Source organism: Rhamphochromis longiceps, linkage group LG19, assembly GCF_057381845.1.
Source record: "Rhamphochromis longiceps isolate RC_006_pf linkage group LG19, R_longiceps_female_GT1.1, whole genome shotgun sequence".
NCBI lineage: Eukaryota > Metazoa > Chordata > Actinopteri > Cichliformes > Cichlidae > Rhamphochromis > Rhamphochromis longiceps.
In genome coordinates this window covers 19,821,125-19,838,283 of record NC_140575.1, presented here as the reverse complement: position 1 = coordinate 19,838,283, position 17,159 = coordinate 19,821,125, and the positions used below count along the sequence as shown (strand labels likewise).

At 38.3% G+C, this 17,159-nt stretch overlaps 2 protein-coding genes across 2 annotated transcripts; both read left to right on the top strand.

Annotated features, from left to right (window-relative positions):
- The first annotated feature begins 208 nt into the window (after positions 1–208).
- Positions 209–4,279, top strand: LOC146646576 (uncharacterized). Its single transcript, XM_085391252.1, has 2 exons — positions 209–283; positions 2,461–4,279. Exons 1-2 carry the CDS (start codon positions 274–276, stop codon positions 3,753–3,755), a joined length of 1,305 nt encoding a protein of 434 aa, XP_085247378.1. The 5' UTR covers positions 209–273; the 3' UTR covers positions 3,756–4,279.
- A 5,119-nt stretch (positions 4,280–9,398) lies between these two features.
- Positions 9,399–12,851, top strand: LOC146646575 (uncharacterized). Its single transcript, XM_085391251.1, has 2 exons — positions 9,399–9,460; positions 10,998–12,851. Exons 1-2 carry the CDS (start codon positions 9,451–9,453, stop codon positions 12,365–12,367), a joined length of 1,380 nt encoding a protein of 459 aa, XP_085247377.1. The 5' UTR covers positions 9,399–9,450; the 3' UTR covers positions 12,368–12,851.
- The last annotated feature ends 4,308 nt before the right edge of the window (positions 12,852–17,159 follow it).

Here is a 17,159-nt window from a genome sequence, read left to right as displayed (position 1 = left end):
CAAGCCAACTACAGGAAAGCTCATGGTACAAAAAGTGATGGTAGTTTCCCTTAGACAGAGTGTTTTCCTGCTCATTGTACAGAAGGCGATGGTCTTTGCCATACAGATTCACTAATACAGTTTAAGGATAGTAAAGAATGTATCTATGGCTTTTATTATGAAAAATAGACCGGAAGTATGTGCATTATTGCACAGGGGAAGAACAAGTTGTGTTTCCAGTGCGGGTGCGCATCATCAGGCAGGAGCATCCAGAGGTAGAGTAGAAGGTGTATAATGGCTGCGGGTGAGTGTTTTGAACTTGTTGAAAGAATTACCGGTGATCTGTGAGGTCAGCGGGTTTTTTGTGAATGAAAATCTCCGCATATGGCTCCAAACAGTGCGCAGCTTGCCACGTTTGCGTCAGTCTGAACAAGCGTCCCCCTAACATGTAGTCAGCTACATGAACTGATACCTTCCAATAGAAGGAGAGAAGGAGCTAAGGGAGGAAGCTAAGCGACACACGGACATTAAGCATGGTCGTATGGGAGCAGTGAAGGCAGATACTCGTCTGATAGATACAACCCCATTTCCAAACAAAGTTGTGTAAAATGTAAACAAAGACTGAATGCAGTGGTTTGCAAATCTCATAAACCCATATTTAATTAACAATAGAACACAGAAAGCATACCACATCTATAAACTGGAAAAATTAACCGTTTTAAGAAAAGAAATGAGATCATTTTGAATTTGATGGCAAGTTGGGACAGGGTCATGGGCACGAGAGCATAGGAACAAGAGCAACCAACTTTGACTGAGGGGCATTTGGCTCAAGTAAATTTACTATTCCATTAAAAAAAAAAAAAAATTAAAGGTGCTTGCTCTCACACACAGCCTGCATAACTGCAGCCATGCATGTACACTCAGAGAGCTGTAGCCACAGTTATAAAAGTGCATACATGTCTTTGATTGCAGAGGCAACAAACAACAGAGACATTATCTGTGCAAACAGCTGACTATGAGCTAAAAGTATCCTCAAAACATTAGCATTTGATTTGCAGAATTTTAGTAGACTGATACTTTAAAACTAACAGCACAAGCTGATGTGTGACCTCGTTTTAGAATCAAAGACAAGTCTTCCCAAAGTCTGACCTGCACCTGTCCATCAGCTCAGGGTCCCCCTCGGTCATGCTCGTTAGCACTATTGCTGTACAACCATTAAACCACTGTTAACCAGATAAATAATCTAAGCTCGCAAAACATTTAGCTGTGACATTTGACAGGTTGTCTGTGTTCTATTGTGAATTAAAAAAAATGTGGATTTATGAGACTTGCAAATCTGTTTTATTTACATTTTATGCAGTGTCACAACATTTTTACAATTGTGATGGCATATGCAATTCCTCTAATATTGGATCATTAGCATACAGATTACAGAAAAATTGTACACAAAAAACTTCATAAAATGCAGAAAGTTGAAGTATTAAAAACAAGAAATCCAGCTGTGCAAAGAAGTCAACGTCCATCATTAGCTTGTCCCAGAGGAATGAAAATACTCAGTGAATGTTACCTGCATTTAAAAATATGGAGAAAAGGACCACTTCAAATGATTGATTTTGTATTTCCTGGTCTAAAATGTTTGCCAGTGGATGATCGTTCTTTGTGTAATGGTTAAATGTTAGCTAATCAATCAAATGGTTCACCCTGACAGAGAGAAAAAAATACATTTATAAGTATTCCCTGTTAACTGAAACAGTTCAGTAAAAGGAAATCTATCCTGCTGATTTTTATGTTATAGGTTAGTAGTAGGTAGCAGTAGTGGGTGTAATATTCAGCAATAGGAAATGGTGGGGTGAGAATAAATTTGGAGTATTGTAAAGGTGTATGATACCAATAGCTGTACATATCAGAAGAGGAGCTGCATGGCTAGTGTTGAGTTGTGTATTTCTGGCACAAATGAAAACTGAATACTCAGTCGGACACTCAGAATTGAAATGATTTTTTGAACTGGGAGAATATACGGGCATTTGTGTACCCTTCAGCCGTAAAAGCCTGATAGGGTATTGTCGACACCCCACCTGATAGGTGGACGATGTGGACACCCAGGTTTGTGCATGTGATAAATCGTCATAGAGGTGATGTATTGTTTTTGAAATTCATAACGTCGGCACATCAACTGAAAGATTACACTAACTTCAAGGTCAAGATGAGAAGTCAACTTTTCTGAAAACTACCCATGATTTTCCAACTTATAACATAGGTTCATCTGCTAAGAGGCTGAGGGGCAGCACTGCTGGCTGGATGGTATTGGATGGCAATGTCATTTTCTATTAGGTGGTCACAGTTAAGATTAATTTAGATTATATTTAATAGCACTGTCTATCCACAGTCATCTCAGATCTCACTAACATGGAGTATTAGTACCAGTGATAAGTTATGTGATTATAGAGTTTTTGCTCTTAATTATGAGTGTGTGTGTTTCAGTCTTCCCTGTAGATGTCCAGCAACTACTGGTGATAAAAGAAGAGGTTTCCCATGAATGTGAATGGAGCCCCAGTGTGAACCATCCTGACTCAGAGCTGTGGAAAAATCAAGAGCGAGTTCACTGTAATGGGCTGGAGGAGGATATCAAGAGGTTTCCATTTACTGTTGTTCATGTGAAGAGTGAAGATGAAGAAGAGAAGCCTCAGTCATTAAAGGTTCATCAAAACCAAAATAAAAACAAGATAGAGACTGAGACTCAAGCGAGCAACTCCTCTGAACAGAGGAAAATGGACCGAAGTACAAATAACAATATACAAACAAATACTGATGGCGAAGCACCGGAATCTTCTGAGACTGAAGTCAGTGAGGATGGCTGGCAGGAACCTTTGTCAGATTGTGGACCTGAAACTGACGACAGCGACAGCCAATTGAATGACGACAGAACACCTGAGTCAGGTGTAAATAATGCAAAAAGGTCTTCCAGTTGTTTGGTGAATGAGAGAAGTTCTAGAGTGGAGCAAAGTGTCGATTCTCAGATGAAGCGATTTGGATGTGATGATTGTGGTAAACGATTTAACCAAATGAAAGATCTTAGAGTACACATGAGAGTCCACACGGGAGAAAGACCATTCTGTTGTGCAGATTGTGGTAAAAGATTTAGATATCAAGGAAGTCTGAATGTACACATGAGGCTCCATGCTGGAGAGAAACCGTATGCTTGTGATAAATGCGGTAAAAGATTTAGCCTAAAGACAAACCTTACCAGACACATAAGAGTCCACACGGGGGAGAAACCATTTAGCTGTGACATTTGTGGACAAAGATTTAACTATCGAAGAAATCTTAACATGCACATAAGAGTGCACACAGGAGAGAAACCGTTTAGTTGCGACAATTGTGGGCAAAGATTTAACCAAAAGATCGAACTTAGGAGACACATGAGAGTTCACACAGAAGAGAAACCGTATACCTGTGGCGATTGTGGTAAAACATTTAGTTACCAGTGTAATCTGAAGACACACATGGCACTCCACAAAGGAGAAAAACAGTTTGTTTGTGGTGTTTGTGGTAACATATTTAACCAAGAGGGGAATCTAAAGATACACATGAGAGTCCACACAGGAGAGAAACCATTTGGTTGCGATTTCTGTGGCAAAAGATTTAATCAAAAGATTCATCTTGAGACGCACATTAGAGTTCACACAGGGGAGAAACCTTATAACTGTGGATTTTGTGGCAAAAGATTTAGACACCAGTGTAATCTAAAGATACACACCAAACTCCACAAGGAATAAATAAGTATTGAGAGTCTCAACGGGATTTTTTCCCGTGACTGGGAGTAGCGATGCCCATCAAAATTATCTCTGCAAACACAATGATGTGCAAAACAGTGTTCTTATCAGTGCTGTTTTTATTTTTGACAAAGCTAGCCATAGGGCTGCTCGATTATGGCAAAAATGATAATCACGATTATTTTCACTGAAATTGAGATCTCGATTATTTGACGATATTTATTTAACAATAACAATGTATTGAATAATGACTTTAAAGATTGTCAAAAAATAATATAAAATAGTGTGCAAATACTGATAACAGTGCAAATGTTTGCAATATAAAAAATAAATGAAAAATGTAAACATCTATGTTTAGTGAACTTTGCAGCGTTGCTCTGTGGTGCAGCTACGACACTGTAGCAAAGTTTACACACTATGTCTACTTGATCCACGTCTGACTCCGCGAACCCATAATGTTTCCACACCACTGAAGTTTTTTTTTTTACCTCTCTTTTCAACCAACGGCAGTCACTCTCCTCTCCAAATAACTTATGCTTAGCTTTCCGAGCTTCCCTCGGGTCCTCTTAATCAGCGGTCCCCAACCCCCAGGCCTCGGACCGGTACCGGTCCGTGAGTCGTTTGGTACCGGGCCGCGAGAGTTGAGGCTCAGGTGTGAAATGTATAGTTTTCAGGGTTTTTATCGGTTTTCAGCGTTATTTTGTTATCGTTTTTATCGTTTACTCGGTTTTCCTTGGTCTTTTCACGTGTGTTATGAATAAATCTTCTTTTTTTCGGTACCGGTACTAGTTTTATTTTGTTGTATTTATCCGCGACACCTTAAAGGCCGAGTGTTGTGCCAAGTGATTGCCTGCCAAAAACTGATTTCCAATGTTTCTGTTTATTTTTTTTACATGTAATATCTTTACGTATGTTGGTAAATAGACTTCGGTGAACAGGGTTTACGAAGGGGTTATATATAGAATTAAAAAATTATCTGTTTTTCAAGTATCTTTATAACTCTGTGTTATTGTACTTACATTATAACCAATCTGGTCCTTTATCCCCACTTAAAATATTTTTACAGAACTATTGTAATATTTGCTGCCATTTCTGCTGTCCTCTTGGCCAACTTACTCTTACAGAAGACATTTTTAATGTTAATGAGATTTTTGTAACTGCATAAGTAAAGGTTATATAAAAGTCACTGCCAAAAACTGATTGTGGCTTCTACCTTGTTACACGAATGTTGCTTGTGGCTCAAGATGACTTTATGTCATCCATGAGGGATGCATTTGACACGTGTTTCACATGTTATAGCCCAACAAGTTACTTTTAGCAGTTTAAATACGAGCAATCAGTTTTTGGCAAATACCGGAAATCAGTTTTTGGCAGACAATCACTTTTTGGCACAACACCGGTCCATGAAAATATTGTCGGGCATAAACCGGTCCGTGGCGCAAAAAAGGTTGGGGACCGCTGCTCTTAATTGTGACACGTGTTCGAAATGCAGAGAGGTGCGCTCGATTTGCCACACGGAGCAGCGCGAGTAAAGCACGAGGGAGGGGCTAATAATCGGCTCAGTTATTTTTAATGATCGTTGAAAGCCCAGATCGTAATCGTGATTAAAATTCGATTAATTGAGCAGCCCTAGCTAGCCACAACTTCCAATTTTCAAAGGTGGAAAATGTTTGTCATTTTGTTGCCAAAATTCAAAAATGTGTTTGTTTGATTGTTTTTCCTTGACATAACTGTGCTTTTCTTACTCATTAATTTTACTGATCTACTGGTCCAATTCTCGTCTTTACGCAGCAACAAACTGTCCTTGAGAGTTCAGTCAGACTTGTGCCACATATCAAACACACGGTTACCACTATAAGAGATCCTTTTCATAATATATATTGTCTTCATCATTCTGGTAAGTGATAGCAGTCTGTCAGTCAGACGTGACAAACTTTAACACTAATACAGGCATCATTAATATAATTGCTGGTGTCAATAATTTCAGAGTCTCAGCTGAATAGTCCTCCTATAGAAATGTTCAAATTTACACATAATGGTCTTTGGGCTTTACCTTACAATATAAAGCGTCTTAAGATAGCATAATTTCCTTAGGGATTATTAAAGTATTCTGATTCTGATTGTGAAGATCAAGGTTACGTTTGTCACTTTACAGGCAATAATCTGAATTGTGAGAAAACTGAGCTGCTGGGTTATTGACATTATGCTCTAGTTTTTGGTACATTAAAAATATGTATATAGAGTATATTCCACTTTGACTTTTATTTAGTACGTTTATGAGATATTTTACTTGAATTAATCATCACTAATTTGCACAGAGATAACTACTTTGGCTTTTTTTAATTCATGTTCTTTTACTGTGCTGTAAATAATGTTTAAACCTGGATTATAACAGCACCATGAGGTATGAACAGTGAAATTTAATGGTGATGTTACATTAAACAGTGGTTTTTGTGTTGGTTATTTGTTAGGTGTTACCATTTTTATTATGTACAATAGTGACAAGGTTTTTGTTTTTGATTTGTTAATCAATCTAAAATTTAAAGTCAAGCCAAGTTTATTTATATCACTCATATCACAACAGACATCAACCGAAGTGCAGCACAACAATCAGTAAAACAATTTAAAAGACCGATTTACATAGCATTAGGAGGACATGCTAAAGAGAAATGGTGAGTCTTCAGTTGAGGTTTGTAAGCTGTTATTGAAGCAGGCAGTCTGACCTGGAAGGGGAGATTGTGCCAGAGTTTCAGAGTTACGTCTTTATACCCCAGTCTGATAGATACTGATACTTGTGTATGACCGATGCAAACATTTACAAGTGAACTAAGGAATTTTATAGTGAACTCTAAACTGCACAGGTGTAACGATGCCAAGGCTGGTGAAATGTGTTCATGTTTTTCTTTACCAGTCAGATAAGGCATCTGGTGTAAAAGATGTCCCAAATCAAACATGTGGAGCTACCCACTTTGGCAATAAGAGAACAGTCAAAAGTAGCTGCTTCAAATTTTCAGACCACAAGTTTTTACCAGACAGATGTGGAGCACCGTCTAGAATTAATTCTTGGTAAATAGACTTCGGTGAACAGGGTTTACGAAGGGGTTATATATAGAATTAAAAAATTATCTGTTTTTCAAGTATCTTTATAACTCTGTGTTATTGTACTTACATTATAACCAATCTGGTCCTTTATCCCCACTTAAAATATTTTTACAGAACTATTGTAATATTTGCTGCCATTTCTGCTGTCCTCTTGGCCAACTTACTCTTACAGAAGACATTTTTAATGTTAATGAGATTTTTGTAACTGCATAAGTAAAGGTTATATAAAAGTCACTGCCAAAAACTGATTGTGGCTTCTACCTTGTTACACGAATGTTGCTTGTGGCTCAAGATGACTTTATGTCATCCATGAGGGATGCATTTGACACGTGTTTCACATGTTATAGCCCAACAAGTTACTTTTAGCAGTTTAAATACGAGCAATCAGTTTTTGGCAAATACCGGAAATCAGTTTTTGGCAGACAATCACTTTTTGGCACAACACCGGTCCATGAAAATATTGTCGGGCATAAACCGGTCCGTGGCGCAAAAAAGGTTGGGGACCGCTGCTCTTAATTGTGACACGTGTTCGAAATGCAGAGAGGTGCGCTCGATTTGCCACACGGAGCAGCGCGAGTAAAGCACGAGGGAGGGGCTAATAATCGGCTCAGTTATTTTTAATGATCGTTGAAAGCCCAGATCGTAATCGTGATTAAAATTCGATTAATTGAGCAGCCCTAGCTAGCCACAACTTCCAATTTTCAAAGGTGGAAAATGTTTGTCATTTTGTTGCCAAAATTCAAAAATGTGTTTGTTTGATTGTTTTTCCTTGACATAACTGTGCTTTTCTTACTCATTAATTTTACTGATCTACTGGTCCAATTCTCGTCTTTACGCAGCAACAAACTGTCCTTGAGAGTTCAGTCAGACTTGTGCCACATATCAAACACACGGTTACCACTATAAGAGATCCTTTTCATAATATATATTGTCTTCATCATTCTGGTAAGTGATAGCAGTCTGTCAGTCAGACGTGACAAACTTTAACACTAATACAGGCATCATTAATATAATTGCTGGTGTCAATAATTTCAGAGTCTCAGCTGAATAGTCCTCCTATAGAAATGTTCAAATTTACACATAATGGTCTTTGGGCTTTACCTTACAATATAAAACGTCTTAAGATAGCATAATTTCCTTAGGGATTATTAAAGTATTCTGATTCTGATTGTGAAGATCAAGGTTACGTTTGTCACTTTACAGGCAATAATCTGAATTGTGAGAAAACTGAGCTGCTGGGTTATTGACATTATGCTCTAGTTTTTGGTACATTAAAAATATGTATATAGAGTATATTCCACTTTGACTTTTATTTAGTACGTTTATGAGATATTTTACTTGAATTAATCATCACTAATTTGCACAGAGATAACTACTTTGGCTTTTTTTAATTCATGTTCTTTTACTGTGCTGTAAATAATGTTTAAACCTGGATTATAACAGCACCATGAGGTATGAACAGTGAAATTTAATGGTGATGTTACATTAAACAGTGGTTTTTGTGTTGGTTATTTGTTAGGTGTTACCATTTTTATTATGTACAATAGTGACAAGGTTTTTGTTTTTGATTTGTTAATCAATCTAAAATTTAAAGTCAAGCCAAGTTTATTTATATCACTCATATCACAACAGACATCAACCGAAGTGCAGCACAACAATCAGTAAAACAATTTAAAAGACCGATTTACATAGCATTAGGAGGACATGCTAAAGAGAAATGGTGAGTCTTCAGTTGAGGTTTGTAAGCTGTTATTGAAGCAGGCAGTCTGACCTGGAAGGGGAGATTGTGCCAGAGTTTCAGAGTTACGTCTTTATACCCCAGTCTGATAGATACTGATACTTGTGTATGACCGATGCAAACATTTACAAGTGAACTAAGGAATTTTATAGTGAACTCTAAACTGCACAGGTGTAACGATGCCAAGGCTGGTGAAATGTGTTCATGTTTTTCTTTACCAGTCAGATAAGGCATCTGGTGTAAAAGATGTCCCAAATCAAACATGTGGAGCTACCCACTTTGGCAATAAGAGAACAGTCAAAAGTAGCTGCTTCAAATTTTCAGACCACAAGTTTTTACCAGACAGATGTGGAGCACCGTCTAGAATTAATTCTTGGCGTCTAGCATTACAATTGCATTAAAATCCACTGATAAAATCCTATGATTTGTTCAGACAGACACTTCTAGTCTCTCTCACTCATACATTCTGAAACTGCACAAATATCAATATAATACATTTTTAGACCAGGACATTTCAGACTGTCTAACGTTTTGCATAAACATCGCTGTGGATTCAATTCTGGGACAGTTTGTGATGTAAGAAACCACAATATAAAGTTAGGCTAATACCCACTGCTCTATTGATTGTTAAAATCCAGATAAATTAACGTGAATGTTTCTCTAAAGAAAAAATTCCATTGAATTTTATTTTGATCTCAATAAAGACAGTTTTGCCGCTCATGATCCAGCAATGCGTGTATCTATGACTTTTATTTTGACAAAACAGAGACCGGAAGTTGTTGAATTATTGCACAGGGGAAGGACGTGGCGTATTTCCGGTACTGGCGGCATATCCAGAGGTAGAGTTGAAGCTGTCTAATGGCTGCGGGTGAGTGTTTTGATCAAAAAATTTACACCGAACTGTGAAGCCAGCGGATTTTCTGTGAATGAAAGTCTCCATATGTGAATCCAAACAGTGCGCAGCTTGTCACGTGTGCACATATCAGACATTACTGTCATATTATGCTGTGGCAATCTGCGCTAGCTTCCCCCCTAATATTTAACCAGCTACATGAGAAATGCTGCTTTCAAAAGGAGGAGAGAGCTGATGGAGGCAGCTAAGAAAGCGCTGCAGCAAGTTTTGATCTCTTGTAGTTTATTATTAAAACTGGGAGCTGGTTTGACAGAAGAGGGGCCTGAAAGCTGAAGGCTCTGCTTCTCATTCTGCTTTTAAAAACCCTGGGATCTACAAGTAAACCTGCCGTCCAGCGTTGCCAACTCCTCAGTAAGGAAAATCGCTATCGGCTGTCCTAAAAGTCGCTAGAAGTCGTCAAATGACGTCATCGCCTAATTTGCATAATTGGTCATGCTAATGTCATTGTAACCTACGCTGTTGGAGAGAGAAATAACATCGTAGAAGAGACATAAAGTGAGTAACAAACGTCCTGAATGCAGTTAGAATTTATTTAGAACTACAAATTAAATTTCTTTTAGCAATTATTGTTTTTTTAATGTCACAATTCCAACCCTGCTCCTTTATCCGGGCCTGGACCGGCAAAAGTGACCTGAAATTGGCACTCTGGTGGAGTTACTTTGTGTGTGAGAGTGTGTGTTTATAAGTAGTTTTTAACCTTGTGATCCACCAAACAGCATAACAGTAAAAGAAGAACTGACTGCGTTACAGTCAGTGCGGGAGCAGCGGCTTCGCTCATGCGCGATTCATTTGCTGTTCGGACGCACAGGTGTGAACGTCTCCTGCTCTGATAGCAGCTGGGGAGGACTATCCTCTGCCTGTGAGCACTTTGGCACGGGTGAGGTGCCCAAGGCAGCACTGCTGCTTGTTGAGAGTAAGAGTGATACGCGTTTTCACGTCAAAAAGTCGTCATAAATAAGTCTCCAATAATACCAGAAAAAGTCGCCAGATTTGTCGCTAGTCGCTTTTTAGAAAAAAAAGTCGCTAAGGGGGTCTGAAAACTCGCTAAATATAGCGACAAAATTGCTAAGTTGGCAACACTGCTGCCGTCTGAGAGCAAAGAGCTCTATTGGGATGATACGGTATATGAGGTCATTAAGGTAAGATGGGCCTGATTATTTAAGACCTTGTATGTGAGAAGCAGGATTTTAAATTTGATTCTGAATTTAACAGGGAGCCAATAAAGAGAAGCCAGTATAGGAGAAATAAGCTCTCTCTTTCTAGTCCATGTCAGTACTCTCACTGCAGCATTGTGGATCAAATGCAGACTTTTCATGCAGTTTTTAGGACATCCTGATAATAATAAATTACAGTCACAATACATACATGAACTAGGTTTTCAGCATCACTCTAAAACAGGATGTTTCTAACTTTAGAGATATGGGACTAATGAAAAAAAACTGTTTAACATTGAGCTAGCTGCCATTGTTCATTATAAGTGTGTGTGTTTCAGTGTTTCCAGCAGATGTCCAGCAGCTTTTGGTGATAAAAGAAGAGGTTCTCCATGAATGCAGTCTCAGTCTGGACCATCATGACTCAGAGTTTCTTCACATAAAGGAGGAACAGGAGGAATTCTGGAAAAGTCAAGAGGGAGAACAGCTCAGTGGGCTGGAGGACTATATCTCTGGGTTCCCATTCACTGCTGTTCATGTGAAGAGTGAAGATGATGATGAGAAACCTCAGTTCTCAACGCTTCATCAAAGCCAAACTGAAAACAGCAGAGAGACCGAGCCTCCAGCTAGCAGCTCAGCTGAACAGATAAAAATAGGAAACTATTCTTCACCAGATCCAGTCAGACACCCCCATCCAGATACTCCTTTACAATCAAGTACTGATGGAGAGGCCTCAGAGTTTGAAAAGACTGAAGTCAGTGAGGACGATGATTGGCAGGAACCTTTGTCAGATTGTGGACCTGAAGCTGATGAAAGCAACAGCTGGCTGAATGACAGCACATTAACTGAGTCAGGTGTAAAAAATGATGTGAGATGTAACGCTGCAAAAAAGTTTCTAAGCTGCTCTGAGAGTGGAGAACAGTTTGTCTGCAAGCAGTCTCTTCAGAAACACGTGACATGTCATTCAGAAAAAAGGTCTTCCAACTGTTTGGATAATAAGAAAATTTGTAGAGTGGAGCAAAGTGTTGATTCTCAGGTGAAACGATTTGGATGTGATGATTGTGGTAAACGATTTAACCAAAAGAAAGAGCTTAGAATACACATGAGAGTCCACACGGGAGAGAGACCATTTGGTTGTACTGAGTGTGGTAAAAGATTTAGATATCAAGGAAATCTGAAGATGCACACAAAAGTTCACGCAGATGAAAAACCATTCGGGTGTGATGATTGTGGACAAAGGTTTAGCCGAAAGACAAATCTTACCAGACACATGAGAGTCCACACGGGGGAGAAACCATTTGGCTGTGATGAATGTGGACAAAGATTTAACCATAAGGCAAACCTTAAACTACACATAAGAGTACACACAGGGGAGAAGCCCTTTAGTTGTGAAGACTGTGGACAGAGGTTTTACCACAAGACTGATCTTAAGAGACACATGAGAATTCACACAGAGGAGAAACCATTTGTCTGTGATCACTGTGGTAAACCGTTCAGATATCGATGTAATCTGAGGAGGCACATGTCAGTTCACTCAGGAGAGAAACGGTTTGTTTGCAGCGTTTGTGGTAACACGTTCAACCGGGAGGGAAATCTAAAGATACACATGAGAGTCCACACTGGAGAAAAACCATTTGACTGCGAATTTTGTGGTAAAAGTTACAGACATCAGTACAGTTTTAAAACACACATGAAAATCCACGTAGTGTAGAAACTGCACTGTTGCACTTCATTAAAACAACACATTTCCTAATATATTTAGTATATTCTATTTAAAATATTTTATTCTTTATTTAAAAAAGATAACATTTGATCAGTGTACGTTGATCTGTGTCACGAATACAACCCAGGAGTACGAGTGCTGCATGTTAGTTAGCATGAAAGGTAGAGGCACTGACAGTCAAAGATGGTGTGGATTTAAAGAAGAAATGAGGTGTGTAACAGTCAACTGTTTTTAATGTGCTTTTTTACTGTTTTGTGTACAATGTGCATATTCAACACCTGTATTAATTTAAAATGTACAGTATTATACTGATGTCCAGAACTTCTTTACACTTCTACTTGTCTTAGGTATCCCAAAAATAATTTCATAATGCATATTGAGATACACACTGCTGTGGTGTCCATAAACGTGGAGTCTTTGTGTTTTATATGCGTTGCCAGCAACAAAAGAAAAAGAATGCTGGGACTTCTTCCCCTAATGTGTCGACTCTCTTTGTTATGCGCATTCTGTCTGTAAACATAGTAGCTCAAAAAGTTTTGGATGAATTCTGATAAAGACTTTGCAGGGGTGTGGAGTCATGTTAACAATCCATTAAAATTAGATTTACATCCATTGAGGTCTTAAAGGCCAACGTAATAATTTATTGCTTGAAAATTAGGGCTGTGCGATATGACCAAAATCTCATATCCCAATATAAACCATCTATCAGCCGATAACGATATAAATCACAAAAATTTAACATTTTCTGTAAATTCTGTGAATCTCAGGTTGCTGAACTGTTTCCAGCTGGGCGTCGTGTACATGGAGTTGAGTGTTTTAACCGATGCATGAAACTACACATTTTTAGACATATGTTGTATCGGCTGCTGTTTCCTTTGTGAGTATTTATTACACAGCGTGCTGCGGGGGAAAGCCTGTTCTAACGTTTGAGTCTAAGGTTTATTTTTTAGCACCACACCTCCTTTTTGCTTCTCATCTGTAAATGCTCTGCATACTTTTTCACGTGATTCCGTTTATTTTGAAAAGTCAACAGGATCTTGAGCTTTATTGTGAAAGGTTTATGTGGAAAATAAACAAGCGGACATGCGATGGTTTTACCGTTGTTGTTGCTAACGACAACGCATAAAAACAGCCGCTTGTCCGTCTGTAGTGTAGTTATATTAAATATAAGAGAAAGAGAGAACTTTAATAAATTAATATAACCACTACAGTGACCATCAAAACGATGAGAAAATATTGCCGTAAACAGTTTATTTTGTGACACCGCGAAACAAACGATAGCGTAAAATGAAACGATAGACGTTTTTATATCGTCATCTGATATATATCGTTATATCGAACAGCCCTATTGAAAATTAGTAAAAGTTTTAAAACTAAAGTATAAAAGTATAAATCTAAATCTAAAATATGTCACAATTGACCTCTGACCTCTCCTTCAAGGCCAAAAGATTGATATGAAGTTCAAAGTGATTAAAATGTTAAATAGGTTTTTACCCCACAGCCTTAAAACACTGATGGGAGATTTTTTACCTTGCAGGGCGGGCGCGCCGTGTGGACACCTAATTTTGTGAATGCGATAACTGGAGAACAAGGCGAGATTTTCAAATTAATTCAAATCTCAGCGACAGGTGCATGTACAAGAAAGCTTAGGGAAAATTCATCAGCCACCAGTATCTTTGTAAGACTTCTTTCAAAAAAAATGCCTTATCTTTAAAGCAGTTCTTAAAATTCTACTCCCTTTGTTTGTATTGGAAGCATTTAGGAAATGATATGGGGATTCTAAATATCACATTATAGTTTGCATCCCAATAGCATGTCATGTTTCACCGCTGATCTCAGTTTTACATTTCATGTCTGCCTTTCTGTCAGGTTTACTCCAGAATGTGTTATTTGTACAAACAAAATCTCCTTCCAGGAATTTGCTGACATCTGTTAATCTTTATAATCAGGCAAGAATTATTAATCTCTCACTGAGAAAAGTAAAATTAAAAAACTGTAAATGCAAGTGGGGAAGCTGAGGGCTGCATCAATGCAATGTGGAGTTGCATTCCCATGGAAGTACACGTGAGGTTACTGCATAGATTACCTTGTAGGTTTTCAGAGCATTTGCGGTTAAAACATACCTATTGTCATGGTGAGCTGTGTGGTAGGCCATGGTTGGACTCAGGTGCAGGACTCAGAGACGAAATATTTAACTTAAAGGTGGCAGTTTTTATTCACTGGCAGAAAACAAACCTAGAAACACAATACATAGGCACTAGAAACAAAACCAAAATTCAAACTAGGAAGGATGATCTAAACTGGGAGTTCATTACGTGGCATGACATAACCTGACAAAACATGACAACTGAGGAACACACAACTAACGCAGAGGACGCAACAACAGGCAGGGAAAAACACAGGGCTTAAATACATACTGGCGTAATCAGTGAATGGGAGACAGGAGGGAAACAGCTGGGATAATGCACTCATGACGAGACACGAGGAGCAGAACTGAAATTATAAACATGGGACAAAGACTACCAAAGTAAAACAGGAAACTGAGACAAAGCACCAAGATGCAGACTTGACACTAAGACGCGGAAACATAGGAAGCTGAAGCACAGAGATGATACAAAACAGAAACCACAATCCAAGGACTAAAGATGTAAGCTAAGCAGAAAATCATAATAATAATCAGAACTATCAGTTCACCAATAAACACAAAGCACTGGGTCTGTGACCCAGTACCGTGACAACCATGGCAATATTAACACAGAAGTGTAAATCCAATGAGCGACTTTAATCAAAAGCCAGACTTCCCAGCATGGTGCAGGTGGTGCACGGATGTGATCGATTGCTCCAGCAGAAGATGAAGGCACCTGAAAAATGCTTTCAGTAAGAAATGCATCAAACAGCTGACACCAAGGTGGATTTCATTTATTATATTGTGTGTATCTGAGCTTATGTCTAGCAAATAAATCATTTTTACTGATGGCAGTAAACAAAAAAAGCTGCCCAACAAGGTTAAAACTGCACCAGCAAGAGAAAAACTAGAGCGCTCAGAGACTTGATTTTCAAATAGGACTGAATGTTAAGATTGTGTTGTAAAAATTCAGTGGACTGTTAACTCTTTAATTGTATATATAATATACATATATAATATATAATATCTTGCAAGATATTATATCACAGATCTACATTCGGTCAGTCAGCTTTTTCCATAAAGGCCTGCCATCTGTGGAACACACTTCCAACCAAAATCATATTGATTACAGACATCAGATCCTTTGCATTGAAGGTTAAAGGGAAATCAGAGATGTAGTCATTTTAACTAATGATTTTAATTTTATTTGAAATTATTGTCTATTAACTGTAATTGTATTTATGATGTTATTTGGCTTTATGAAAATGTATGTTTTATTGTAAAATGTACCTATTTTGATTGTAAACCCAACAAGGGACAATTGTTGAAAATTAGCAATAGCTATAAACTTATGTGTGTTACATCAGTTTCATGTTTCGTACTTGGACTATGTTAAACCGCACTGTCCCTTTTAAATAAATAAATTCAAATTCAAATATTTTTGGGAAATAAACCTAAAAATTTAGACAGCAAAGTTCCTCCAGATTCCACTAAATATCCAGGTAGGGCATGCCCCTGGACCCCTATATGTCACCTTCTGGACCAACTGGTACAACTTTTACTGCCTTTTCAGGCTTTTTGGGGGAGGATCACTCTCTTATACATAACCTGCTATTCAGTGATAATTTAAAGACTAACAAAAGACCAGAATTAGAGCACAAATTTCTTGGACAGCCTGTACATCGAATGAAATTCTCATATTCTCATAATTCAATTAACATGATCTAAAGAGCACAAACACAATGGAGAGCTTTAGTTTAATGACTCCCAGTTAGTGAAGTCTAGCAGACACCGATTGGCTACAGCTGCTGGAAAGCTTCATGAAAAGCACCAGGATTTTAGAGAGGCTCTGCTCTTTAATTCTATACGCCTATAACCTCTCTGCTGTCTCCCAGGTGAGAAAACCTGCACAGTTAAGCATGCATTCATGAGAAAATGGGAATGTGCTGTGGACTCGGGATGGCAAGCAGCCAAAGGAATCTGTTAAGCACACAGAAGACACAATAACAGCAAATCCTGCTTTTTCAGACACAAGCACCTTACTTAAGTCAGACTCAAACATACTTATCTAAGATAAAAGCCGAGCGTTAAGCCTTTTAACAGATAAGAAATGTCCGTCTGAATTTCCTTCTGTGTAACATTAACCATAAATCAAACATTATTTTCCATAAAATGACAATGTGTTTTGGCATGCCAGGATGTGAGACGCTCTGACGCAGGTCAGCCCACGTGGTGTGCCCGGTTGTCCTGGTCACACACACTTAAGCACAAACACTCGCTGTTTTTTTGGTTCACAGACTCTTTGTTCGGTGGGTGTGTGTTTGCGTGACCACAGCTGGTTACACAGAACACATCGCTGGTCAAGCTCATGCTTTCTGAAACAGAGAAAGGAGTTCCCTTTGGGATGATAAATGGCACCAATTCACATGCCAAAAATGCTACTGATTATTTCATATGCAAATTAGCATTTCTTGCTATTAAATAATTCAAAGAAATTCACATACTTGTTTATTTTTCTTTCTTTTTGGGCACATTTGCTTGGAGTAAAATTTCAGTGCCACAGGAAATTGTTGTCCTTTTTCCACCAACGACAATTGTTCCTTTCTGTAGTCACTCTAGAGATAAGGATAAAATTGGCCATATACAGCAGTGGCA